General features: G+C 44.1%; 1 protein-coding gene across 1 annotated transcript; it reads left to right on the top strand.

Annotated features, from left to right (window-relative positions):
• LOC306972109 (sodium- and chloride-dependent transporter XTRP3-like) lies at positions 1–27,483 on the top strand. The gene is made up of 11 exons (XM_079568592.1): positions 1–258; positions 8,218–8,358; positions 10,936–11,027; positions 11,623–11,850; positions 15,095–15,205; positions 17,038–17,279; positions 19,074–19,236; positions 23,824–24,025; positions 25,671–25,830; positions 25,922–26,087; positions 27,311–27,483. Exons 1-11 carry the CDS (start codon positions 132–134, stop codon positions 27,455–27,457), a joined length of 1,779 nt encoding a protein of 592 aa, XP_079424718.1. The 5' UTR covers positions 1–131; the 3' UTR covers positions 27,458–27,483.
• Positions 27,484–27,734: the final 251 nt, after the last annotated feature.

The raw sequence follows: 27,734 nt of genomic DNA, 5'->3' as shown, positions 1-27,734 counted from the left end.
CCTCCAGAGCCGGCGGGGGAAAGACCCTCCTCTCGTTTAAAAGCAGCCGCCCCGGCGCTGAGGACCACACTCCGCCCGCCCGCGCTCCCTCCTCTCCCCCCGGGACCGTAACCCTCTCTGCGTCCGTGAACATGGCGGAGAAAGGCGCGCGGCCGAACTGGGACAGCCCCACGCAGTTCATCATGGCCTGCGTGTCCTACGCCGTGGGACTGGGCAACGTGTGGCGCTTCCCGTACCTGTGCCAGATGCACGGAGGAGGTGAGTGTCGTGGGACGGGGGCACCTGCTGCCGGAGCGGGACACGGGGGGGCTTAAGGGGCGCGTGCGGAGCCTTATCCCCGCGGGACAAACACCAGGACAAGGGCTTTGGAATCAGCCTCAACCGAGCGCGTTTTCTCCAGTTCAGCTTTACCCAAATCTTAAAGCTTCTCGGCCAATGTAGCGCCTCATTTGGAAACTCAGAAAACTTATGAAAAAAACACATTTTTCCTCGTGTTTTCTTTGTCACTTTTTTGAGTTTCATCATGTCGGACCCTCCAGAGGCAAGTACAGGCAGGGAGTATTTAACGTGTACTCTGAGTGTGTACTTTATATAGTATCTGTTTGCACAAAGTAAACCACAGATCCAGCATCAGTTTAAACTCACTTTTAATGAATCCTCAAGTTCTGAGTCTCCTCCTTTTAACCTTTAACCTTTAACCAACGCCTTCTTATCCGAGTGCTTTTTCTCCACTTCTGCTTTACCCAAATCGTAGCACCATTTGAAAGCTAAGACCGTCAAACCTCATCCAGATGATCCGGACTCGGAGACGCCACAGTTTATCTCTTTGGGCGACGAGAACTTCTTGGACTTGAAAGTTGCTAAAACTAAACCACCCGAGAGCTGAACTTGTTACAAATATCTTGGCACTGGCGTATTGATTCTGATGGAGCGCCTCCTCCTCCTCCTCCTCCTCCTCCTCCTCCTCCTCCTCCTCCTCCTCCTGAGAAAACTTATGGAAAAAAACAACACATTTTTCGTCGTGTTTTCTTTGTCACTTTTTCGAGTTTTTGTTGCTTTTTTGTCGTTTCATCGTCAGGTTTTTGTTGTTTTTTCTCGCGGTTTTATCACTTTTTCAATGATTATTTTTGGTGTATTTTGCCGGGTTTTCACTGTGTTTTTTCGTTCCTTTTCCGTTCTGTTTTCTTGTCAGGTTTCCGTTGTCTTTTGTCAGGTTTTTGCTGGATTCTTGTCGCTTATTTGTCAGGTTTTCGCTCACAGCCCACAGGCCGGTGCTGGGCCTCATTTGAAAGCTAAGACCTTGTGGTTTCTGAAAATGCGTGCGTGCGTGCGTGTGTGTGCGTGAGTAACACACACACATTTCACACTCAGGTGTTTGAATCTCGCACCGAGTCCGCGTGGAGTTATTTGGGAAGTTACGTTTTACGCGTAAATGTGCGTAATTCGGTTTTATGAACGAAGACCTGCCTGATCAGCGCGAGATAAAGCCCCCCCCCTCTCGGAGCTCGAGCCCTCCGGTCTGTGAGTTCGCGCGCGGGCAGAGGTTCGTGGTTCCGTTACGCGCGGCTGTTTGGGCACGTTTGGACTCCTGCGCCTGACGCGTCACGTTTGGGGGTTTCGTGCGTAAAGTCCACGTGTCCGCGCGGGTTTTAGTGGATGTAATGTGTGGGTCGAACTCCCGCTGAGGCCTGGCCCGTGCGCGCGGGGGGAGACCGGGATGTGGGAGTTTTCTGCTCATCCACAGAGAATCCCACAGGTCAGAGCTGCACTACCTGAAGCACTGACGCCTCGGATCAGACCTGCTCAGACACATGTGACGTGCTCCCTGTGTTTGTGGTTATTATGTTTTTTAATGGACTTTCTGGTATTAACACAGAGTTTGATGTTGTGCCTTTACAGTTAATAATATAGTGTCCCAGTCAAATAGACCTGACGGTTCACATGTGGGAGAGGCGGGCCTGATTGGGGCCCCGGGCTGCCTGTTGGTCACTGCAGGAGCCTTCAGTCTGAGCTGCAGTGACGCAGGTTTGTGGACGATTGAAGCAGATGTGGCTCATGTGTGACATAACATCAGTTTGTTTTCGATCAGTCTGAGTCCGGGTCAGAGCCCGGGCCCCGCGGGTCAGAGCCCGGCCCGCGGGTCAGAGCCCGGCCCGCGGGGTCAGAGCCCGGGCCCCGGGGCCGGTGTGGGCACGAGGAGGGGTCTCCACTGGCACCTGCACAAACATGTTTTTACAAAAGTACCCGTCACTCTCGTTGTCCCTTTGGCCTGTTCTCTGTGTCATGTTGTTGATCTGAACCAAACATCCCTCTGAGAACAGCTCTGGGTCAGCACTTATGTCTCTTTAATGGTAAAAACACTGAATGACTAAGTGAGCCCATGATGCTTTGCTTTACTGTGAAAGACACTATTGCAAAGCATTGTGGGCGTCTTCCTGAACAAACTAATGGAGTTCTTGTTCACATTAAAACATTTGGGCTTGAAGCTAACGCGGTTTGTTCGTTTAGCTAATGCTAGTCTATGGCCAATGTTTGCTATACCCTCAAACATGGCGGATCTCCATGGTAACAGGGACTTAAAGAGGGGGTATTCTGCTTTTGTCAGTCCCACAGCACCAGTCTATATCACGCCACAATGATGACAAACCTTCTGTTGGTCTGTAAATGCAGTAAATTAGAATAACTGCCTTGTATAAAATGTCTCTCTCAAAATGGCTGTAGTGAATGTCTTGAAATAGGCCTCTGTCTCTTTAAGAACCTCTGAGCCTTTAGACACGCCCCCTCCACACGCTGTCTGTGGCATCAGTGGGGAGGGGGTTCTGGTGACCAAAGCTCGGAGGCGTCTCCAGGAGGTGGGGGCGTTCCAAGGAGGACTCAGGCAAACCTATCCCTAAAATGGCCGCCATCAGAGTTTTTACAGATTACTCAAAAATACGTGAATGTGCCAAGGCAACACTTCAGCCATGTTTTTAACCCCTTAGGTACCGCCTGAACCGAGCACATGTTCTCCAGCTTTACCCCAATCCAAAAGCTTCTGGAAAAAAGGTGTGAAAATAGCAACAAAACTGAGACGAAAACAAGGATGGAAATGTGACAAAAGTGAGAAAACATTGACGAAAAATTGAGAAAAATTTGACGAAAAATTGAGAAAAAAAATGACGAAAAATGTACAAAAAAATGACACAAATCGACAAAAATTTGAGAAAAAATTGACAAAAAATGGACAAAAAATGGACCAAAAAGTGCTAAGAATTTCACACAAAAAAGAAAAATTTGACGAAAAAGTGACAAAAAAGTGAAAAAAAATTGACGAAAAATTGAGGAAAAAATGGACAAAAAAGTGATAAGAATTTTACAAAAAAAATATAAAAAAATTACAAAAAAGTGACAAAAAAGTCACAAAAAATGGACAAAAATGAGACGACTGCCCGACAAAAAAAGTGATGAAAAAAAATCTGATGACGTGAGGAAAAAGATCAATTTAGTTTTGTAGGTCTTTCAAATGAGGCGTTACACTGGCCTACAGGATTTGGGTAAAGCTGAACTGGAGAAAATGCTCTCGGTTCAGGCGGGAGTTAAGGGGTTAAAGAGGGAATGACATAAAAACATGATGTAAAGCTTAACACCCCCCCTTTAAAGCATTTGTGCTTGGAGCTAACGCGGTTTGTTCATGTAGCTAATGCTAGTCTATGGCCAGTGTTTGCTAGTACCCTCAAACATGGCGGATCTCCATGGTAACAGGGACGCTGCAGGGGTCTCATGTTTACGTCAGTGACCGGGGGCGGGGCTGAAAAACGGCCCTGGACTCTGGCCCAAACTAGCGTGAATGCGACACTTCCACAAACACATATGTGAACCTCTGACCCCCCCGCCTTAAAGAGGCAAGTTAGCCACGTTATGCTCACTACTGCCCCCTCAGGTCAGACGTGTAACTGCAGCTTCTATATTCAGCTCGTGCAGGACTTTAGAGGTGGTGAACATGAGGACATGGAGGAACATGTAGGAAAAGACTTAGTTTTAACATTTTTAAACTCCTTATAGTCCCTTTAACCGAGAGCATTTTCTCCAGTTTGGCTTTACTCAAATCCAAAAGCTTCTTGACCGGAGAGCAACACTAACGCCTCATTTGAAAGATAAAATCTGGAAAAGTGACAGTAACTTTTTGTCACACCTGGAATTTTTGTTTGTTGATGTTTGTTTTTGCTGCTTTTTCATGACTTTTTTGTGGCTTTGTTTTTCTTTTCTTTTTTTTGTCATGTTTTTGTTGTTTTTTCATCGCTTTGTCACAGTGTTAATTTTGACACATATTTTAATTTAGTTTAGTTTTAGTCTTTTGACGAAAATGTAATTCGATTTTAGTCTAGTTTTAGTTAAAAAAAATATCTTAAATTTTAGTCTAGTTTTAGTCGACTAAATTTAAGACTTTAGTGGACTTTGCATTGATAATATTGATTCTAATCATGTTTAATGTTGTTCCTCTGCTTCATGTTTCTGCTCCACATGAACAAAGCTCAGAGCTGATCCTTTAAACATGATCTGAGGCTCTTTCAGACGCTCAATACAAGTTTGGATGATTTTAGTCTCTCCTTTTCATTTTTATTTAGTCTGATTTTAGTCGACTCAAATATCTGGACATTTTAGTCACAGTTTTAGTCTCATGAGAAACTTTTAATTTAGTTTTAGTCCAATTTTAGTCACAAAAATATCACTTTGACTAAAATTAAGACTAAATATTTCAGTCGACGACGTTAACACTGCTTTGTCGTCACGTTTTCATCACATTTTGTTTTGTTTTTGTCACTTTTTTGTTGCTTTTCCAGCACATTTTTGTTCTCGGATACTTTTCTTTCCAGCTTTTAGATTTGGGTAAAGCTCGGTTACGCCCGGGGGTGATGAGGGTATAAGGTAAAGTCAGTAATGTTCAGTTTTCCCTCTTCACGCCTCTGCTCTGTCACACAGTGGGGGCCGATGTAGTGAACGAGGGGGGGTGAGGGGGGGGGGGGGTCAGGTGCACATTCGGACACGGCCCAGATGTTTTTCTTTGTGTGTTAATCGTAAACCCAGAGCAGAGTCACTTCCTGTTTACGTCCCGTCTCCCGGGCAACAACGATCCCACGTCTGCGGACGATCGATCGGCAGCACTTTGCTTCTTTACGACCGGCGTGTGGGCGAAGGTAAGCCCCGCCCACTCGCATGGCTTTACTGTGGCTTGGCGCTGCTCTGATGTGCCTAAAGTCCAGTCATGTGACCTGAGTTCATCTGAGAGAGACGACGCCGGACTTTAGGACACGCTGCACAAAGCACCTGCTAAAAACAAGGGCAAGAAACTTAAAATAAGAAGGAGGAAAAGATTCTGCCGATGGGGTCAGGGTTTTATTCTTGCAAAGAATTCTTTTTCCTAGAACATTTTTCTCATCATAAAACAAGAAAGAAACACTAAATTTAAGCAAATAAAAAACTAGAATTAAGCAAAATGTCCTCAGAAAATGGAATAATTTAAGGAAAACATTCTTATTCAGTGAAACATTGTGGGTATTTTACTTAAAACGTAAAATGTTCTAAATTACTCACATTATTGAGCCAAATGTTCTTAATAAATACCAATATTTAAGGCGAGACGCTGCAGGTGAAAAGGGAAAAAATGTATATTTACAGATATCGGTTTGAAACTGTTGCTGTCGATCACTGGCATAAATGTGAGAAAAAAATACAAGTTTTCAGTCATTTTATCTTTTCATATCAGAACAAGGTGTTTTATGCTTAAAAATGCCCCAAATTTCCCATCTTTTCGGCGACGGAATCTGAATAATGGATAGAGCTACATTCAAATTTATGGTTTCATTTTATTGATGAATGAGTTACCAAGACTTTCTCAGAGGGGATTTAGGATTTCTTGTTTAGTTTTAAAATAAGCTGTTTTTTAGTGTAAAACATTTGTAAAAATTTAATTTTCGCCTTATTTTTTGACATTCAAAACTCAATAAACGGGGCTTAGGGATTAAATAATAAAAAATCCCTCTGAAAAAATCTTGTTCAGTCCAAGGCTGGAAAATGTGAAGTCTTTAGGTTCTACTGACGTGGACAAAGTGTCGCCACAATGACAGAAACATGTGTTTGGAGAAAAAGGCCCTTGAAATTGCGTTCTCCCATATAAGTCTATGGGGGAACATTGAATCAGCGCAATATTTAAACATGTTGTTGTGAAGATTAGGCATATTTTCTGTTTCCGGGTGAAAGTTTATATGTTCAGAGACAGATTTGGCCCAAAACCTGAAAACTGAACAAATTGAGTTTTGCCTGTAGTGTCTCCCCTTAAGGAAAGTATTGCCCGGGGACACGTCTCCATGATGTGGAGCCAGGCTGATGGTCAGAATCACCTGTTGTACATGTTTTTAGTGGTAGACACGGGGAGAACATGTTCCACACAGAAAGGCCCCGTCCTGGTGGGAATCGAACCCAGGACCTTCGAGCTGTGAAGCTGAGGCTCTAACCGCTGTGCCACCGAGCCGCCCACTTTAAAGAATGGAATGTTTTATCTCTCTTTATTATCCGGCTCTTCACAACGTAAGTAGAAGCTCCGTTGATTTGAATGGGATTTCCCAACGTTCTCCCGGTCATTATTTTCTGATAAAGGACGTCTGAGAAAAATAATGACGCTGCCAATGGCAACGGAGTTGGTGCTTTCATATCACTCCGCGCGTACGTAGCAGCGACACTATCTGTCCCGTCACTGAGAGAGAAGTCGGGGAATCGCTCGTGAAGTTAGTGTGAGTCTGACTTTCAACTTATCCAGAGATTCACCAACATTCCTCCAACTGCACCTTCAGCTAAGTAGCTAGGCTAGCTGCTAGCCTTGCTGCTTCTAGCCTAGCAAAACGTTGCCGAGCAACGCGCAAACTTTTGGGAACTATTTGTCGCGGAAGTCATTAAATAAACCTTTCACCTTCATAAAAGTGTACGAAGTTTATGTTGTGTGTGTTCAGTTGCAAATGGCCGAATAATAAGCGGATAATGTATAGAACGCTGGTCATTATCGGGAAAATAAGCACCTTCAGGGCGAAACAAGACCCCTCCGCTTCACATCGGGGTCCGGTTCGCCCTGAAGGTGCTTATTTTCCCGATAATGACCAGCGTTCTATACATTATCCCTTACGTGAGAATCAGTTCTTACATTAAGAGTTGTTGATCTTAGTTTTTCTTAAAATAAGAAAAAATATTCTTCAATGTTGTTTGTTTTTTAGCAAATTTATCTGAACAAGAAATGGCGAGATTTTATTTCCTCAAGAAAACTTTTCTCAGTGAGACATTGTTACTTTTTAGGGAAAAAATAAGAACTTATTTCTTAAAGTAAGACATTTTTTACTTGCTTAGAATCCACTTTTTGCAGTGGAAAAGTCCAGAAACCAAGTCCGACATTCAGAGTTTAGAACGTTACATTACGCAGGAGGAAAACGGGGAAAAATATGGAAAATGTTTTTGAAAAAGTTTTGAAGAAATGGAAAAAATCCCGGTCATTATTTCATTATCATTTCTAAACATAGCTTGTCCTTCCACCTTTATGCTGATGGTGTCCAGTTCTCCCCAACTCTGCCTCTGCTCTCGAATCCCTCCACAGCCGCCTTTCGGACATTCAACTCTGGCTCGCTCAGAACTTTCTCCACCTGAACGCAGCAAAATCTGAACATCTGTGACAAAAAAATGACAAAAAATTGATAAAAAGTTGAAGAAAAAATTTAGGAAAAATGTGACAAAAAAATGACAAAAATGTGACCAAAAAAATTACAAAAAATGATAAAAAGTGACAAAAAAAATTACAAAAAAGTTACAAAAATGAGTTGTATCTCCGCTCAGCACGATCCCTGGACCTTCTTCTGGCTTCCATGAGTTGTCCATCAGTTCTTTGTGTGGCCTTCTCAGTGTGGTTCGCTCTAAAGGCTTCCTTTAGTTCTTCATTTCCCTTGTGAAGGAGGGTCTACCATTCGTGAGAGTCCTTCATTATTGAATCTACACAAAGGGAATGTCGTCTGTACCTGTGTTGATATCTGTTGGTACATGGAGTTCTTCTCTGGCATCTCTGGACCTTCTGCCCTGTTGTTGTCATTGGTTTCGGAGTAAGGTGGACAGGTTTATGGTCAGATGTACCTGATGGAGGCTCTGGCAGTGTAGGGCTCATGGAGATGTGGGTGGACACGGTGATGAGATGTGCTTCCTGTGCAGGCGGCTTCCTGATCCCGTACCTGCTCATGCTGTTCCTGGAGGGCGTGCCGCTGTTCTACCTGGAGCTGGCCATCGGGCAGAAGATGCGCCTGGGCAGCATCGGAGCCTGGACCTCCATCAGCCCGTACCTGGGGGGCGTGGGTGAGTTTTAACCTCTTAACTCCCACCTGGACATGTTTTCTCCTGTTCTCCAAATTCTCCAAATCTAAAAGCTTCTTCGAAACAGCGATAAAAAAGAAAAACAGATTAAAGCCGCAAGCGGCATCGAACGGCCCTCGCGGGCCGTGCCTCCTTTAGCGCCTCTATTGCCGTGCCATAACCGTACCAAGGGCGCCACACTGCATTTTTTTGCCCTGATGTGCCATTCATCTTTGTCAGTAAACATCAAAACTGCATTTTTAGCCTCTCCATGTGAACAATGGCTCCAGCCTGCAGAGGGCGCTAGCGCGCCCTTAAACTTTTAAATTTCACAAGTAGCATCAGACAGCCCTAACGGGCCGTACTTCCATGTCCACTGTCCACAAGCTCCTGACAGGGGGCGCTAACGCGCTGTAATGTTGCATAATGTGAGATTCATGTGTCAGCCCCATTAGAATTACATGGGGGGCCCCGGGCGTCACCATGGCAATACCGTACAAAATACGATATGGGTCTCATTGGCTCTTTGGATCGGGACGCCATCAACTATTTTTGTACCGAATTTCATCCATTTCCGACAAACTAATTTTTTTCCCACAATGCATTTTTTCTTCTGTACCTGGAGGGGGCGCTATCGCGCCCAGTGTCATTTTTTCACATTTGTTGTGTCCAGGGGTGAAAGGTCAAAAAAAATGTATATTTCCGATTTTTAATCGGAGTTTGTTTGCGCAAATGGGAGCAATTTTTAGTTTTTGATGAATCGCAAAATACTTCGGAAAGATTGCGGCTTCGCCGCAAACAAACCGTAAAACATAGCCAAAAAATTTGGATAACTTTTGATGCCCCACATCTCGAGATGAACTGGAGCGATTTTGAGCTCATTTGGTGAAACGCCCTAGGAGGAGTTCGTTAAAATGCGATGTAAGCGAAAACGCTGACTCAGCATTCTCCGGTCTTCCTTTCAAAATGGCGGACTTCCGGTTTGTCAGGGGGCGTGGCCACAATAATATTTTTTTTTTGGCGTCACATGACGAATGTCTGTACCGAATCTCGTCGCTCTACGACAAAGTTTACTTCGGCCCCTCCCCCATTGGCGTAATGTATTTTCACTTTTGTAGGTGGCGCTGTCGCGCCATTTTTTTTCCCCCCAATATGAAACACACATTTTAATTAATTTTTCACCAAACCTGAATTTTGGGCAAAGTTTGGTGAGTTTTCGACTATGTTCAGGGGGTCAAATTCCTGCTCAAAGAGCAGAAGAAAGAAAGAAAGAAGAAGAAGAAGCGAGAAAGAATAATAATATTTTCGGCAAAAACAATATAGTCGCTTTCGCGACGATATCGTATTATACATTTTTGGAAAGCTTTCAACGATCCGCACGCATCCGTGGGGTTCCTGGGTGGATGACGAGCGCTTCGCGCTCGTCATCCACTATATACCCCCATTCACACTATATACCCCCACTATATATACTATATATACCCCACATATATACCCTTTAATGCAATAATAAGTATAAAGGGCCCACACCTCTGGTTTTACATGGTGAGTTTACGGTTGACATGGGGACAGCGCTTCGCGCTGTTTTCGTGCGCTCCGCGCACTTGGGTTCAGTGCGCTGCGCGCACTGCGCTGTGATTGCGATTACAATAGGCCCTTGCGACGGCAGGCCGCTCGGGCCTAAAAATGAGGACGTCAACGCAGCAAAAAAGCACTAAAAAGTGACCAATGAAAGCGACAAAAATTACAAAAACTCAACAAAAAGGTGACAAAAGAGCAGCAAAAAAATGAAGAAAATCCAGAAGAAAAAATGACAAAAATCCAGAAGAAAAAATGAAAAAAAAAACAGCAAAAAAAAGACAAAAATCCAGCAAAAAAGTGACAATAATCCAGCAAAAAATGAAAAAAATCCAGTAGAAAAATGACAAAAAAACAGCAAAAAAATGAAGAAAATCCAGAAGATAAAATGAAAAAAAATCCAGTAGAAAAAAGACAAAAATCCAGTAGAAAAAAGACAAAAATCCAGCAGAAAAATGAAAAAAAAAACAGCAAAAAAAGACAAAAATCCAGAAGAAAAAATGAAAAAAAATCCAGTAGAAAAAAGACAAAAAAACAGCAAAAAAGTGACAATAATCCAACAAAAAATGAAAGAAATCCAGTAGACAAAAGACAAAAAAAACAGCAAAAAAGTGACAAAAGAACAGCAAAGAAAGTAATAAGAAAGTGATCAGGGAAGTGAAAAGTGACGGCAAAGAGGAGAGAATGCATTTGGTTTTGGTGGGTGGTAAGAGGTTCATGTTATGAAAGCAGTAAGTCTTTAGCCCCGCCCTGATGATGATCAGGAGTCGCCAAACCAGTCACGGCTTTGTCCCATGTCTGTTGTTCCTGTGATCGTCCCATGTTTGTTGTTCCTGTGATTGTCCCGTGTCTGTTGTCCCATGATTGTCCCGTGATCGTCCCATGTCTGTTGTCCCGTGATCGTCCCATGTCTGTTGTTATTGTCCCATGATCGTCCCGTGACCGTCCCATGTCTGTACTGCTGCTTTTGTCTGAACGTCCTGTGATCCTGTGGTGACCCAGGTCTGGCCGGGATGGTCACGTCGCTCTACCTGTGCCTCTACTACAACATCATCAACGGCTGGAGCTTCTGGTACCTGTTCCACTCCTTCCAGGTGAGGCGTCCCACAGGGGTGAGAGGGTTGAGCGGGTCAGCAGAGACGGTCTAGTATCTGGGCTGGGTCGATTAAACAGAGGAGGTTTCACAAACAAAACTCTTTATCAGGGGGGGCAACGTCAGGCCCGGGGGCAGAAAAACATTAGACAAAAAGAACTAATCATTACTGTAAAGTCTTCACCAAACATAATGATGTGATTAATTGTAAAAATAATTTTCCATATATTATGTTTTTTCTACATATTTGAGTTTCAGAATATGATGTGACTCTTACAGGCAGCAGAGTCTGAAGTTCTGTCTCCATGACTTCCTTCTTCACTTCTCAGTCTGTGACTGAAGAGCAATGAAACAAAGAGCTCAGTGTGTTTAGCCTCATGTTACCGTCACTCATGTCTGACCGAAAGTCTCTCTGAGGAAAGTCTGAATGACCCGTGACGGCCACACGAGGGTCAAACCCGTCTCTGTCCATTATTTAGATTATTTATGATTGAATGAAAATCTGCAGCTAAAGTTTTTAGTCTTTACTTTTCCATCTGCAGCGTCTGGAACAGAATGTGTTTCCTGACTTTGTCTCCGCCTCTCGCCGTCTTTAGGCCGTCCTGCCCTGGTCCACCTGCCTGCTCTCGGCCAATCGCACGGAGCCGCTGGAGGAGTGCCGTCTGGCCACGCCCACGCAGTACTTCTTCTACCGCGAGACCCTGAACGTGGCTCCGAGCATCGAGTACAACGGCGGCGTCCACACGGGCCAGGCGCTCTGCCTCCTGCTGGCCTGGCTGATGACCTACCTGTTCATCAGCAACGGGGTCAAGTCCACCGGGAAGGTACGTGGAGCCCCACAGGGCCGGGGCCTCGGCCCGCTTCTCTTTACACTTTACACTAATGATCCACCGGGAAGGTACGTGGAGCCCCCCAGGGCCAGGGCCTCGGCCCGCTTCTCTTTACACTTTACACTAACAACCCACCGGGAAGGTACGCGGAGCCCCCCAGGGCCGGGGCCTCGGCTCGCTTCTCTTTACACTTTACACTAATGAGCCCCCCAGAGCTGTGGCCTCGGCCCGCCTTTCTTTACACTTTACACTGATGATCCACCGGGAAGGTACGCGGAGCCCCCCAGGGCCGGGGCCTCGGCCCGCCTTTCTTTACACTTTACACTGATGATCCACCGGGAAGGTACGCGGAGCCCCCCAGGGCTGTGGCCTCGGCCCGCCTTTCTTTACACTTTACACTGATGATCCACCGGGAGGGTACGCGGAGCCCCACAGGGCTGTGGCCTCGGCCCGCCTTTCTTTACACTTTACACTAACGATCCTCCGGGAAGGTACGCGGAGCCCCCCAGGGCCAGGGCCTCGGCCCGCCTTTCTTTACACTTTACACTAATGAACCACCGGGAAGGTACGCGGAGCCCCCCAGGGCCGTGGCCTCGGCCCGCCTTTCTTTACACTTTACACTAATGAACCACCGGGAGGGTACGCGGAGCCCCACAGGGCTGTGGCCTCGGCCCGCCTTTCTTTACACTTTACACTAACGATCCTCCGGGAAGGTACGCGGAGCCCCCCAGGGCCAGGGCCTCGGCCCGCCTTTCTTTACACTTTACACTAATGAACCACCGGGAAGGTACGCGGAGCTCCTAACGATCCACCGGGAAGGTACGTGGAGCCCCCCAGGGCCGTGGCCTCGGCCCGCCTTTCTTTACACTTTACACTGATGATCCACCGGGAAGGTACGCGGAGCCCCCAGGGCCGGGGCCTCGGCCCGCCTTTCTTTACACTTTACACTGATGATCCACCGGGAAGGTACGCGGAGCCCCACAGGCCCGGGGCCTCGGCCCGCTTCTCTTTACACTTTACACTAATGATCCGGTGTCTACACGGCTGACGTTTTTACGACACTAAAGTATATTTAACCCCTTAACTCCCACCTGAACCGAGCACATTTTCTCCAGTTTGGCTTTACCCCAATCCAAAAGCTTCTGGAAAAAAGCTGTGAAAATAGTGACAAAACTGAGACGAAAACAATGATGGAAATGTGAAAAAAATGTCACAAGAAATTGACAAAAAATTGACGAAAAAAATGACGAAAATTTATTTTAAAAAATGACGAAAAATTGATTTAAAAAAATTGATAAAAAAAGAGACAAAAATGTGATTATAAAAAATGACAAAAAAGTTACAAAAATGAGTTGAATACCCAACAAGCAGCGATTAGCACTCACGCCTCACAGATAGAAGGTCCCGGGTTCGATTCCCACCTGGACGGGGTCTTTCTGTGTGGAGCATGTTCTCCCCGTGTCTGCGTAGGTTTCTTCCGGGTACTCCGGTTTCCCCTACCACTAAAAACATGTACAATAGATTCTCCTCTGGGGCCAGGACTCCCCTGAAAAAGAGAGTGGGACTATCCTGGTTAAATAAAGGTTAATAAATAATATATAAAAAGATCCTCGGTAAGGACGACAGAGAAAATAATCAGGAAGTGCCTGACGAGAACAGAAGAACTGCAGGTTCTGAAACGACTTCATCCACAGGTCATGAGACTGAACATTTACAACACCTACGTACAGGGTCAGACAGGAATAACAATCACCTCCGGGTCCTGAGGGACGTTCTCGGTCAGATGTTTGTCCCTGTAGACGCCGCCTCAGCCTCGTAAAGTCTGCCTCGCGTTTACGCATCAGCAAAACCGAAAAACCGCAAAACCGCTCGCTCGGGTCAAAACGCCACAGTTTTCAAAACATGTTACGTAAAACACGGCCCCCGGCGTGTCCGCAGGCTTTCGCCTGAACCAGAGGAGTGTGAGGTCACCCGGGCATTCAGTGTGAGGTCACCCGGTCATTCAGTGTGAGGTCACCCGGTCATTCAGTGTGAGGTCATACGTGTGAGGTCATACGTGTGAGGTCATCTGGTGTGAGATCATCCGGCGTTTGAGTCGACAGGAAAACGCTCCAGTGAAATCCAAACAGTCGTGTTTGTGAATCATTGACCGACAAAAGGACGTAATAAGCAAAAGCCCGGAGTGAAGTCCTTTCTGCTGTTACTGAAGGTCACATGGTTTCTCCTGTTCCTGAAGGTCACATGGTTTCTCCTGTTACTGAAGGTCACATGGTTTCAGGTTTCAGGTACTTTTATGGTATTTTCAGCAGTGAAAGAAAACAGCAGTTTTAGTTTCAAGAACGACTTTTTATTTAAATTCATTTTCACAAAAATCTGACTTTGACTGAAATTATTACATGATGGTTGTTATTACATGATAGTTGCTGGTGTGTTATGTAAGGATTAAACAACTCGGAGCCGTGCATTAGACGGTTATAATGCACGACGCGCAGCGGAGTAACACTCCGGAGTGGTGTTACACCGATATGCGGCACTCGTGGGCAGGAGTTATTTACCTTTTACAAGGTTTAACCTGAAGCTAAAGCTAGCTAGCTCAACCAGCTCAACTGTTTATGGAAACAGCTGCGGTGGAGTCGCTCACACCTGGGCCCCCCCAACTCAAACTTTTATGTTTGACTTTACTAATCCAGACAAAGATGCTTCAATGCAGGATCATTTTATGTACGTCTGAAAATGATGAATAGCCTTAACCGTTTCCAATAGAAATGTAAAGCTCATATGTTATTAACAGTAGCTAACCTAGCTGCTCACTCTCCTCTACAAACATTTAGCAAACACTAAATCCATCTCATACGTTCCTGTCAGTCACTAATTACGCCTTTATCTGATTCAGCTGTGTCATGCGTTGCTATGGCGACGCCACAGCGGAGTGACATCCCAGTGATTTAACTACCGGACTAAAATAATGCACCAGCCAATCAGAATCCAGTATCACCCAGACCATGGTATAATACATGATGGTAGCCTGTCTGTTATTACATGCTGGTTGTTATTACATGATGGTCTGTTATTACATGATGTTATTACATGATACTGGTTTGTTATTACATGACGGTTGTTATTACATGATGTTATTACATGATGGTTGTTATTACATGATGTTATTACATGATGGTTGTTATTACATGATGTTATTACATGATACTGGTGTGTTATTACCTGCTGTTTGTTATTACAGGTGGTTTACTTCACGGCGACCTTCCCGTACATCGTGCTGAGCATCTACCTGATCCGCGGCCTCACGCTTCACGGCGCCATTAACGGTATCGTCTACATGTTCACGCCAAAGGTACGCTGTCGTCCATGTCAGGGGTGAGGGGGGGGTGAGAGGGGGGGACAGGCTTCATACACTACAAAAAGTAAATATCAGGCATTGTCTTAAATGACTTGAATTGAGGAAATGTTTCTTGTTTTGAGCGGTTTTCACTCATTTAGACACTTTTCCTGATCGGACCGAGTTTGCTTTGCTTGTTTGAGGACATTTCAGACCAGTTCTAGGGTAAATCTCGCTTGAAATAAGAAAGTAAAGTTGCCAATGAGATAAGACCAATGTTCTTTCCCCATTGGCAAAGAAAATGATCTGAAATAAGGACGAAATGTATCGAAACGAGTCAGAAACATCTCAGAACAAGTGAAATAATCCAGGACAAATGCCCGACAACTTCTTACCCAGTGAAAACAACTAAAATGTGGATTATTGTGCTCAAATTGAGATGTTTATACTGATCTAGTTCATTACTTTTTGCAGTGTAGGAGGAGATTGAGCAGCCATGTTTATTCACAGACCATTCGGGACCGTTACAATGAATTGGACCAACCGATCTCTATTCATTAAATCTGTGGAGTCGAGTCCCAAGTCTCCATCCCTGATTCAAACTACTCCTGATTTCACCTGGAACTTCTGCCCTTTAACCCCTGAACTCCCGCCTGAACCGAGCACGTTTTCTCCAGTTTGGCTTTACCCCAATCCAAAAGCTTCTGGAAAAAAGGTGAGAAAATAGCGACAGAACTGAGACGAAAACAATGATGGAAATGTGACCAAAAAGTGAGAAAACATTGACAAAAAAGTGACGATAATTGATGAAAAAGTGGCAAAAATGTCACAAAAATGTCACAAGAAATTGACAGAAAATGGAAGAAAAAAGGACAAAAACGTGACAAAAAAATCATAAAAATTTGACAAAAAAATGACAAAAATGTGACAAAAAAATCATAAAAATTTGACAAAAAAATGACAAAAACGTGACAAAAAATGACAAAAATTTGATAAAAAATGACAAAAAAAATGGACAAAAATGTGACAAAAATGTGATACAAATTTGACAAAAAAAGTGAGAAAACATTGACAAAAAAGTGACGATAATTGATGAGAAAGTGGCAAAAATGTCACAAGAAATTAACGGTAAAAAGGACAAAAACGTGACAAAAAAATTGATAAAAAATGAAAAAAAATGGACAAAAATGTAATAAAAAAATGACAAAAAATGACAAGAAATTAACAAAAAATGGAAGAAAAAAGGACAAAAACGTGACAAAAAATGACAAAAATTTGATAAAAAATGACAAAAAAAATGACAAAAATTTGACAAAAAAAGTGACGATAATTGATGAGAAAGTGGCAAAAATGTCACAAGAAATTAACGGAAAAAAGGACAAAAACGTGACAAAAAAATTGATAAAAAATGACAAAAAATTGACAAAATATGCCAAAAAATTGACAAAAAAATTGATAAAAAATTGATGAAAAATGGACCAAAAAATGACAACAAAAAAATGACAAAAAAAGTTACATAAATGAGTTGAATACCCAACAAAAATCTGGTGACGTGAGTAAAATGATCCTCTCAGGCGGGTTCAGGCGGGAGTTAAGAGGTTAAATAATTACGCACTTTCCAGTTGCTTAAATGGAAAAAAAAACTCAAAGAAAACTAACAGAATGTGGGACCAAAGGCCGTCTTTCAAATGTAGAGGCAGACGTGGGTAAGGGATGGTATGAAATGTTTTGCCTCGCCACGATAGATCCTATAAAGGCTGAAAAGGACGGGACCTAAAACAGTTCCCTGAGGTCCTTCGAGCTCTGACTCAGCAGAAAATGGAGCTGATCTTCCATGTGTTCCTCAGATGGAGCAGCTGCTGAACCCGTCCACCTGGATCAACGCGGCCACGCAGATCTTCTTCTCGCTGGGCCTGGGCTTCGGCTCGCTCGTCGCCTTCTCCTCCTACAACCAGTACCACAACAACTTCGAGCAGCAGGCCGTCATCGTGTCGCTCATCAACAGCTTCACCTCCATCTTCGCCAGCGTCGTCACCTTCGCCATCTACGGCTTCAAGGCCACGGTCAACTACGAGAACTGCCTGGACAGGTCCCATTATCTACTTACCTACCGGACTACCTACCTACCTACCTATCTATCTATCTACCTACCGGAAAAAACCGACTTACCTACCTACCGGTCTATCTATCTACTTACCTATCTACCTACCTACCTTTATTTACCTACCTACTGGACTACCTACCTACCAACCGGAAAAAACCTACCTACCTACCTACCTTTATCTACCTATCTACTTACCTACCAGACTACCTACCTACCTTTATCTACCTACCGATCTACCTGCCGATCTATCTACCGATCTATCTACCGATCTATCTGCCTACCTGCCGATCTACCTACCGATCTATCTACCGATCTATCTGCCGATCTATCTACCGATCTATCTACCGATCTATCTACCGATCTATCTGCCTACCTGCCGATCTACCTATCGATCTATCTACCGATCTATCTGCCTACCTGCCGATCTACCTACCGATCTATATACCGATCCATCTGCCGATCTATCTACCGATCTATCTACCGATCTATCTGCCTACCTGCCGATCTACCTACCGATCTATATACCGATCTATCTACCGATCTATCTACCGATCTATCTACCGATCTATCTACCGATCTATCTACCGATCTATCTGCCGATCTATCTACCGATCTATCTACCGATCTATCTGCCTACCTGCCGATCTATCTATCGATCTATCTACCGATCTATCTACCGATCTATCTACCGATCTATCTACCGATCTACCTACCGATCTATCTGCCTACCTGCCGATCTACCTACCGATCTATCTACCGATCTATCTACCGATCTATCTGCCTACCTGCCGATCTATCTGCCGATCTATCTACCGATCTATCTACCGATCTATCTGCCGATCTATCTACCGATCTACCTACCGATCTATCTACCGATCTATCTACCGATCTATCTACCTACCTGCCGATCTACCTACCGATCTATCTGCCGATCTATCTACCGATCTATCTACCGATCTATCTACCGATCTATCTACCGATCTATCTACCGATCTATCTACCTGCCTTGTGTATAAAGTGTGGAATCTTGTGGAGCGACTAAAGTGCAGAGGATGCTTTTTTTTGTTTCTTTATTTGTAGTTGGTAAAAATCAAATTACTTCAGAATCCCCCCCCCTCAGCAGATACCCCCTCCCCCCACTCCCCCCCCCCCCTCAGCAAACCCCCCCCTGGGTGAAACACCACTCCCTTTTTTATTTTGTGATGCCACTTCTTTTATCTCTGAAGTGTGTTCCGTTAGCAGCATAGATTTCATATAATAAAGGCTACATGTGTCGTACGCGCTGCTGGCCAACAGAGGGCGACGTCCGCACGCGGCGGCCATCTTGCCACAGGCGGCCATCTTGCCACAGGAGCTCGCCCACTCGTAACATTGTGTTTTATGGTGCTTTTAAATCACCAGAACTTGCTCAGTTTTCTACCGATTTTCCAGCGGTTTGGTTTGTTATAAACGTCAGAGCAGGAGTTATGACGCACATGATCATGAACATGTTCCAGCATTCGGAATTATAATTAGAATTACTTTTGTAAAGGCTCCAGCGAGATAAGAGGATTTGTGTTCGTACCGTACGTCTGATGCCACAGAGTTCACCAGAAAGCTTCCCTGTGGCAACATGGCCGCCGGTAATGCTGGAGGTCTGGCCTTTATTATATGATGTCTATGCAAGGCAAGGTTCCTGGGCTTTGGGGAACAGCCGGTGTCATGCAGGGGGGGGGGCTCTCCAGACTCCACAGCTGTAGACAGGTCCCGCCTGACTGACCGTGTGCTCGGTGTCTCCAGGCTGCGGCTGCTCCTCCTGAACACCTTCAGCCTGGCCGAGGACCTGATCACGCAGGAGAACGTGCTGGAGTGGCTGCAGAAGCTCAACTCCTCGTTCCCGCTGGAGTTCAGTCAGATCGCCGACAACGTGGAGACCTGCGACCTGGACAAGGAGCTCAGCACGGTACATGTGACGGGGGTCAGAGGTCAGATCCGGGCCGGGACCAGAACTGCAACCTCTTAACTCCCACCTGAACGGAGCACATTTTCTACAGCTTTACCCTAATCAAAAAGCTTCTTGGGAAAAAACACCAAAAAAGGCACAAAAAATAAGAAAACAAGGATGTAAACGCAACAAAAATGTAAAAAAAATTCAACAAAAATGTGACAAAAAGTGACAAAAATTCAACAAAAATGTGACAAAAATTCAACAAAAATTCAACAAAAAAATAACAAAAATTCAACAAAAAAGTGACAAAAATTCAACAAAAAATCAACAAAAAAATAACAAAAATTCAACAAAAAAGTAACAAAAATTCAACAAAAAATATGACAAAAATTTAACCAAAAAGTGACAAAAATGTGACAAAAAGTGACAAAAAGTGACAAAAATTCAACCAAAAAGTGACAAAAATGTGACAAAAAGTGACAAAAATTCAACCAAAAAGTGACAAAAATGTGACAAAAATGTGACAAAAATGTGACAAAAATTCAACAAAAATTCAACAAAAATGAAAAAAAGAAAGAAAAACAAAACATAAAAAGGTGACACAAAACAGCAACAACGTGAGGAAAAAGATCAGTTTTGTGGGTCTTAGCTTTCAAATGAGGTGTTACACAGGCCTATATAATGGCCAAAGACGACAGAATGCCTTTGGTTCAGGCGGGGGGTCAGAGGTTAACCACACTTCCCAAACTGACGCTTTTTCCGATACTAAAATATATCAAATCAATGAATATATAATGTCGAGAAACGTGGGAATGATTTGGAGAAAAAACATGGGGCTTTAATGCATTCTCTCCAGTTCAGCTTTGCCCAAATGTAAAAGTAACAGGACAAAGAAACGCCTCATTTGAAAGCTAAGACCTCGTCCATTTTTATCACATTTGTGTCATTTTTTTAAATAAATTTTTGTCGCATTTTTGTCATTTTTTTGGCACTTTTTTATCATTTTTTGTCATTTTTTTGTCATTTTTTGTCACATTTTTGTCATTTTTTTGTCACATTTTTATCACATTTTTATCACATTTTTTGTCTTTTTTTGTCATTTTTTGTCACATTTTTATCACATTTTTGTCATTTTTTAAAATAAATTTTTGTCACATTTTTGCAATTTTTTCGTATTTTTTTCGTCATTTTGCCACTTTTTCATCAATTTGTCCTCACTTATTTGTCAATGTTTTCTCACTTTTTTGTCACATTTCCATCATTGTTTTCGTCTCAGTTTTGTTGCTATTTCCACACCTTTTTTCCAGAAGCTTTTGGATTGGGGTAAAGCTGGAGAAAATGCTCTCGGTTCAGGCGGGAGTTAAGGGGTTCAAACCGTCCCTGGACAAACACACAGTGATGTTTGTCCGTGTGACTTAAAGGAAAGCGTTCACAGCTCAGGCTGTAGGTCTGGTCCTGTCGTCGGGGGGGTCGGCCTGGTTCGTCTGAGGAATCTGCTCGGCCTTTGTGACTTCTGGCTCTGGACACTGCAAACACCGACAGCTTTAACGTGTCTCCACCAGGAAGAGTTCTCTCTGCTCAGGGAGAAGCTTCATGTTTCCAACACAAGCTTTGTGGAGAAACTGAAACTGAGATTAGAAATGTGTGTAATCGTGAATGAACCCTTTAAGCCAGGGGTAGGCAACATTAGAACCTTTGGCCCTCAAGATGATTTTGAGAAACATTATTTTAGTTAAACCTTAGCCAAGCACATTTTCTCCAGTTCTGCTTTACCCAAATGTAAAAGCTTCTGGACTGGAGTTTACAACCTAAAACTGAAGCACGGTTTTTTATTCACTTTTTGTCCTTTTTTGCTGCATGTTTGTTGCTTTTCTTGTTGCATTTTTGTTATTTTTTGTTGCTTTTTCATCACTTCTTTGGTCGTTTTTGGGGTTTTTGTCACTCTTTTGATTCTTTTTTTTAAAGACGCTTTTTAGATTTTGGGAAGGTCGAACTGGAGAAAAGGCAGGGGGTAAATAAAGTCCTGTAAACATATGAGAAATACTGTCAATTACTTAAAAATGTCCAAACAGGAAACACCAAATTAGGACATTTATTAAGCTCAGCACTGGCGTTTGTAGAAAGTGGAGCTTCACTTTTGGCTGAAATTGTCAGGTTTGTTTGTCAGGTTTCTTTTTACAATGAAGAAGATCGGCCCCCGCCCCGCAGACCTGCCCCCCCCCCCCTGCTTTACGCTCTGGTTTGTTCTTGCTGAGCTCTGCAGGAAACACAGATTCTTCTCCAGGAGTGTTTGGTTTGCTCCTGTTTTACGGGTTCATGTTCAAAGTTCAAAGTGGATTTTCTCACATGGACATAAAGAGACCTGACATTACACTGTATTAAAGGAACCGTATCACACACACAGCAGGAGTCATGGGGGGGTTCAGCTCCTGATGGCCCTGTGGACGAAACTGTTCCTCAGTCGACTGGACCTGACCCGCAGATTCCACAGGCTCCTCCCTGAAGGCATCACCCTGAAGAGACTGTGTGATGGTGTGAAGGGTCCCTGGTGGAGGACATCTCTTTAATACAGGGGAGAGGGGGCTCCACAGATCATCTCCGCTGCTCTCACCATGCGCTGGAGGCTCCTCCGGATGGATGGAGGATGGAGCTGGTCAGGATGCTCTAGTCCCTCTGTAGAAGAACCACAGTGATGGTCAGGATGCTCTCTATAGTCCCTCTGTAGAAAAAAAAAGACAAAAACTGACCAAAAAATGACTAAAAATGACAAAAAAATAACAAGAAATGACAAAAAAAATGACTAAAAATGACAAAAAATGACAAAAAAAATGACAAAAAAATGACAATGTCTCTATAGTCCCTCTGTAGAAGTTGCACATACCGGAGGCTGGGACTCTGGTTCTTCTTAACCTGTGGAGAAAGTAGAGACGCTGATCTTGACCAGTGATGTCGTGTTCATGGTCCAGGAGAGCTTCTCTGTGATGGAACTCAGTGCTGGTCACCCTCTCCACTGCAGCACCATTAGAGGAGCTGGACCTTCTTCTTTTGTCTTCTCTGCGGCTTGTGATTCATAGAAACATTGATGGAGCTGAATGTGGAGGAAGAGCGAGAGAGCGACACGTTTATCAGATCCAAACTGAGCCATGAACTCCAGGTTTGTGTCTTGTTGCTGATGAAGCTGAAACGTCGTAACGGAGCTCCGTGATGTTCAACAGCAGCGTTAGAAGTTCATCTGCAGCTCGAGCTCAGCTGCTCCAAAAACACAACAGATCTGCTGCACGTGAGACGTTCTAATCACAAACCGGACCAAAAAGTCTCTCAGAAACAAACAGAACCGTCTGAGGCAGAGCAGGTTCCTCAGACAGACTGACTCAGAGTCCTCCAGGAAAACACCAGAACCAGAACCAGAACCAGAACCAGAACCAGAACCAGAACCAGAACCAGAACCAGGACAAGAACAAGAACCAGCTACACAAGCACGGGCAGAGCAGGTTCCTCAGACAGACTGACTCAGAGTCCTCCAGGAAACACCAGAACCAGAACCTGAACCTGAACCTGAACCTGAACCTGAACCAGAACCAGAACCAGAACCAGAACCAGAACCAGAACCAGAACCAGAACCAGCTACACAAGGACGGGCAGAGCAGGTTCCTCAGACAGACTGACTCAGAGTCCTCCAGGAAACACCAGAACCAGAACCTGAACCTGAACCAGAACCAGAACCAGAACCAGAACCTGAACCTGAACCAGAACCAGAACCAGAACCAGAACCAGAACCAGCTACACAAGGACGGGCAGAGCAGGTTCCTCAGACTGACTGACTCAGAGTCCTCCAGGAAAACACCAGAACCTGAACCTCTTAACTCCCACCTGAACGGAGCACATGTTCTCCAGTTTGGCTTTACCCGAATTCAAAAAGCTTCTTGGGAAAAAACACCAAAATAGGCACAAAGAATGAGAAGAAAACGAGGATGTAAACACGACAAAAATGTGACAAAAATGTGACAAAAATGTGACAAAAATGTGACAAAAATTCAACAAAAATGTGACAAAAATGTGACAAAAATTCAACAAAAAATTCAACAAAAATTCAACAAAAATTCAACAAAAATTCAACAAAAATTCAACAAAAATTCAACAAAAATTCAACAAAAATTCAACAAAAACTCAACAAAAACTCAACAAAAATTCAACAAAAATTCAACAAAAATTCAACAAAAACTCAACAAAAATTCAACAAAAATTCAACAAAAACTCAACAAAAATTCAACAAAAATTCAACAAAAATTCAACAAAAATTCTACAAAAATTCTACAAAAATGGAAAAAAAGGAAAGAAAAAAAAACATACAAAAGGTGACCAAACACCAGAACCAGAACCAGAACCAGAACCAGCTACACAAGGACGGGCAGAGCAGGTTCCTCAGACAGACTGACTCAGAGTCCTCCAGGAAAACACCTGAACCAGAACCAGAACCCATGTTTCCTCTCTGCTCTTTATGTGTGTGAGTCTGACCTGTGGCCTTGGTGTGTTTGCGTGAATCTTACCATTGGCGTGTTTGCGTGTGTCTGACCTGTGACCTTGGCGTGTTTGCGTGTGCAGGCGGTGGAGGGCACGGGCCTGGCCTTCATCGTGTACAGCGAGGCCATCACCAACATGCCTCTGTCCCAGCTCTGGTCCGTGCTCTACTTCTTCATGCTGCTGATGCTGGGCATGGGCAGCATGTTGGGCAACGTGACGGCCATCGTGACCCCCCTGAAGGACTTCAAGGTGTTCTCCAACCTCAGCAACGAGCTGCTCAACGGTACCGACCCACAAACAGACCGCTTTAACCCTCTCTCTGTGAGCTTCTGACCCAGGACGTGCTCTCTGACCCCGTTTCATTTTTATTTATTCAACAAATACAAACTGTAAGGCACATAACAGAAAATGACAGTGCAATATTAAGGCACTTGTAAAAATTAAAACCCTAACTCAAAGAAAGAAAAATAGATCAGGTAAAAAAATATACATATATACACATCTTCAGGTTTAAGGGTCAGTTAATTTATAATGTTGTATTTGACTCAGGAGCTTCATTGCTTTTTTAAATGTCATAACTTTTAAAGATTTGCAGAACAGATTAAAGTCATTAATGAAAGCTCTAAATGCAGGCGGGGATTTGAACAATGTTGATCTATGTATGTAATGCTTATGAGGATTACGTTTACCAGCAGCTTTTCTGATTCTCTTTCCAAAACCGTCCCATATAAAACATCTACACGCGACGTCAGCTTAACCGATACTTTCTTTCTCTCCAGCCATTCTCGGATCTGAGACCAAAACACACCAAAAGTTTTACAAAAGGAACATTCATTACTATCAAAGTTAAAGCTTAGTCTTAAAAATTCGCTTGACGGATATATGTTGTTGAGAAGTTTAAGATGAATTTCCTTGGATTTTGGAAGAATAGGATATTTCAGATATTCTTAATTTCTTAACCCTCACTGGCTCATATTCTTTGAAGTCTTGAATTCGACTATATTGTTTTGAATAAAGCTCACTAGTTAGTATTTGTCTAATAAATCTATTATTACATTTTTGGTCGAAAAATTGAATTTCACCTATAAAAAAATTGTGTATTCTAGATATTCTCAAGCAAAAAGCAAGAATGGTTTTGGAATTGCAATAACAAAACTGTTTTGGGCGACTAAAAAAGTTCCACTTCAGGCTGAAGTCATTATAAGAGAGCAGGTTTCCATCCAAGTCCAACAAATCCAAAATGCACCAAAGAGTTTTGTCCATCCAGTCCTTGTAATATAGACTTTTTCCTGTGAAGAATGTATCTGTTGAAGTATTTTTTTTGTATTTTTTACGTCAATTTTTATCACATTTTTTGTCACATTTTTTGTCTTTTTTTGTAGTTTTTTTTGTCATTTTTTGTCACATTTTTTGTCTTTTTTTGTAGTTTTTTTTGTCATTTTTTGTCACATTTTTGTCACATTTTTTGTCACATTTTTGTCACATTTTTTGTCACATTTTTGTCACATTTTTTGGCACATTTTTTGTCTTTTTTTCTAATTTTTTTTGTAATTTTTACGTCAATTTTTATCACATTTTTGTCACATTTTTGAAATTTTTTAATCATTTTTTTGTTACATTTTTTGTCTTTTTTTTTGTAATTTTTTGTCCGATTTTTTTTCATTTTTTCGTCAATTTTTTCGTCAATTCTTTCGTCAAATTTTGTCATTTTTTGGTCATTTTTTCCTCCATTTTTTGTCAATTTCTTGTGACATTTTTGTGACATTTTTGCCACTTTTTCATCAATTTGTCCTGTTGAAGTTATGTTTGTTCAACATCTTCCACTAAAAGAGAACTTGCTGGTGAAAACTAGACAGCGTGATATTGCGTTTTTTAACCTCAAAATCTTGATCCTCCACGCTCTCTGACCCCGTCCCTGTGGTCTCCAGGCCTGGTGTGTGTCTTCTGCATGCTGGTGGCCCTCGGCTTCACCACGCCGTCCGGGAACTACTGGCTCACCATCTTCAACGACTACGGGGCCAACTTCTCCCTGCTGTTCGTGGTGCTCATCGAGGTCATCACCGTCAGCTACATCTACGGCATCAGCAGGTGAGCGTGTCCCGTGTCCCGTGTTCCGTGTCCCGTGTCCCGTGTTCCGTGTTCCGTGTTCAGGAGCGCTCACGTGTCTGCGCCGCTGCAGGTTCTCCAAGGACATCGAGGACATGCTGGGCCACGCCCCGCACTGGTACTGGAGGATCATGTGGCGCTTCGTCAGCCCCCTGCTCCTCATCGCTCTGCTCGTCTTCTACATCGTCAACTACGTCCGGGGGGGGGCGCCCACCTACCAGGCCTGGAACAAGGAGCTGGTGAGTCACAGCCCGAACCCTGAACCCCCGAACCCCCCCTAACCCCAACCCTAACCCCGAACCCTAACCCCACCTACCACCCTAACCCTACCAGGCCTGGAACAAGGAGCTGGTGAGTCACAGCCCGAACCCCAAACCCCCCCTAACCCTAACCCTAACCCCACCTACCACCCTAACCATACCAGGCCTGGAGCAAGGAGCTGGTGAGTCACAGCCCGAACCCCGAACCCCAACCCCCCCTAACCCCAAACCCTAACCCAGGGCTGGACTGGCAGAAAAAACCGGCCCGGGACTTTTGGGTCAAGACCGGCCCTCTAAAAAAAAAGAAAACAGTCATATTCAATGCAATAGTCGAGGTGATGAGCAAAACAATGAGCCCTTGACTTGAACTAAAACAGTATAAGCTACAAATCTAGGACAATAGTTACATTTTGTTTCTGCTGAATTCAAGCTCACGCCTCAGAGACTCAACACTTTAATCTTTTCATTTATAACTTGAAGGAACTTTTGTAAAATGACTTAACAATCTTAAAATGTGCGTTCCGTTCATGAAGTTCCTCTCGAGACTGCAACACAAATAAACTTCTCAAAACCACCAAATGATCGACTGTAGATGAAGATGAAACGGTAAAACTCATCACAGAGTTCAGGAGCTGAGGAGTGAGAAGAGAAATCCCCAAAAGGCCAAACATTGTAAATCCTTTCAATGGAAACTAGAAGATTTACAAACTGCACTGACGACGAGGGCACGACGGAGTCACCTGACAACTCCCAGCATGCACTTCTTTGCAAACATTTGTCTAAAATGTATAAAACTAGAGGTCTGAGGTTCTGTGGGTCCTGGAGGGAGTTACAATAAACTATTTCCTCTTATATTCACAATGTGAGGGGCATGAGTGTTATGTCCCAGAGGCCCATCGCTCATTATACCAGATTATCTGAGAACCATGACTCAAGAAAGGCCACCAGAGGGCGTCACATCTCTCTAGTGGAGGAGTTGTGTAATTGCATCTACGTAACGATAGAGACTCTGATGGCTCTTCACGCTAATTGTGGGCCGTTGAAAGGAAATTACGGGCCTTATCTCGATCTGACTGGCCCAATCGGCCCAAAAGTACATCGGCCCATCGGGAAGACTCCCGAATCTCCCGATAGCCAGTCCAGCCCTGCCCTAACCCCACCTCTCCCCCCCTGTCTGACCTCTGACCTCTGACCTCCCCCAGGGCCAGGCCGAGCTGACCGAGTACCCGCGGTTCGGGCAGGCGATGATCGGGATGCTCATCGTGTCGTCTGTCAGCTGCGTCCCGGCGACCGCGCTCTACGTGTTCTGCAGGAGGAGGAAGCCCCGCCCCACCGCCGTGATCGCCTAGACCCCGCCCCCAAACCGACGCACCACAAGCCCCGCCCTACCTCACAGACCCCGCCCCCACAACCCCCGCCCTACCTCACAGACCCCGCCCCCAAACCGACGCACCACAACCCCCGCCCTACCTCACAGACCCCGCCCCCAAACCGACGTACCACAACCCCGCCCTACCTCACAGACCCCGCCCCCAAACCGACGTACCACAACCCCCGCCCTACCTCACAGACCCCGCCCCCACAACCCCGCCCTACCTCACAGACCCCGCCCCCAAACCGACGTAC

Source organism: Gobius niger, assembly GCF_951799975.1.
Source record: "Gobius niger genome assembly, chromosome: 13".
Taxonomy (NCBI): Eukaryota; Metazoa; Chordata; class Actinopteri; order Gobiiformes; family Gobiidae; genus Gobius; species Gobius niger.
Note: the sequence above shows the minus strand (reverse complement) of the source record. Positions and strands in the feature narration are given on the sequence as shown.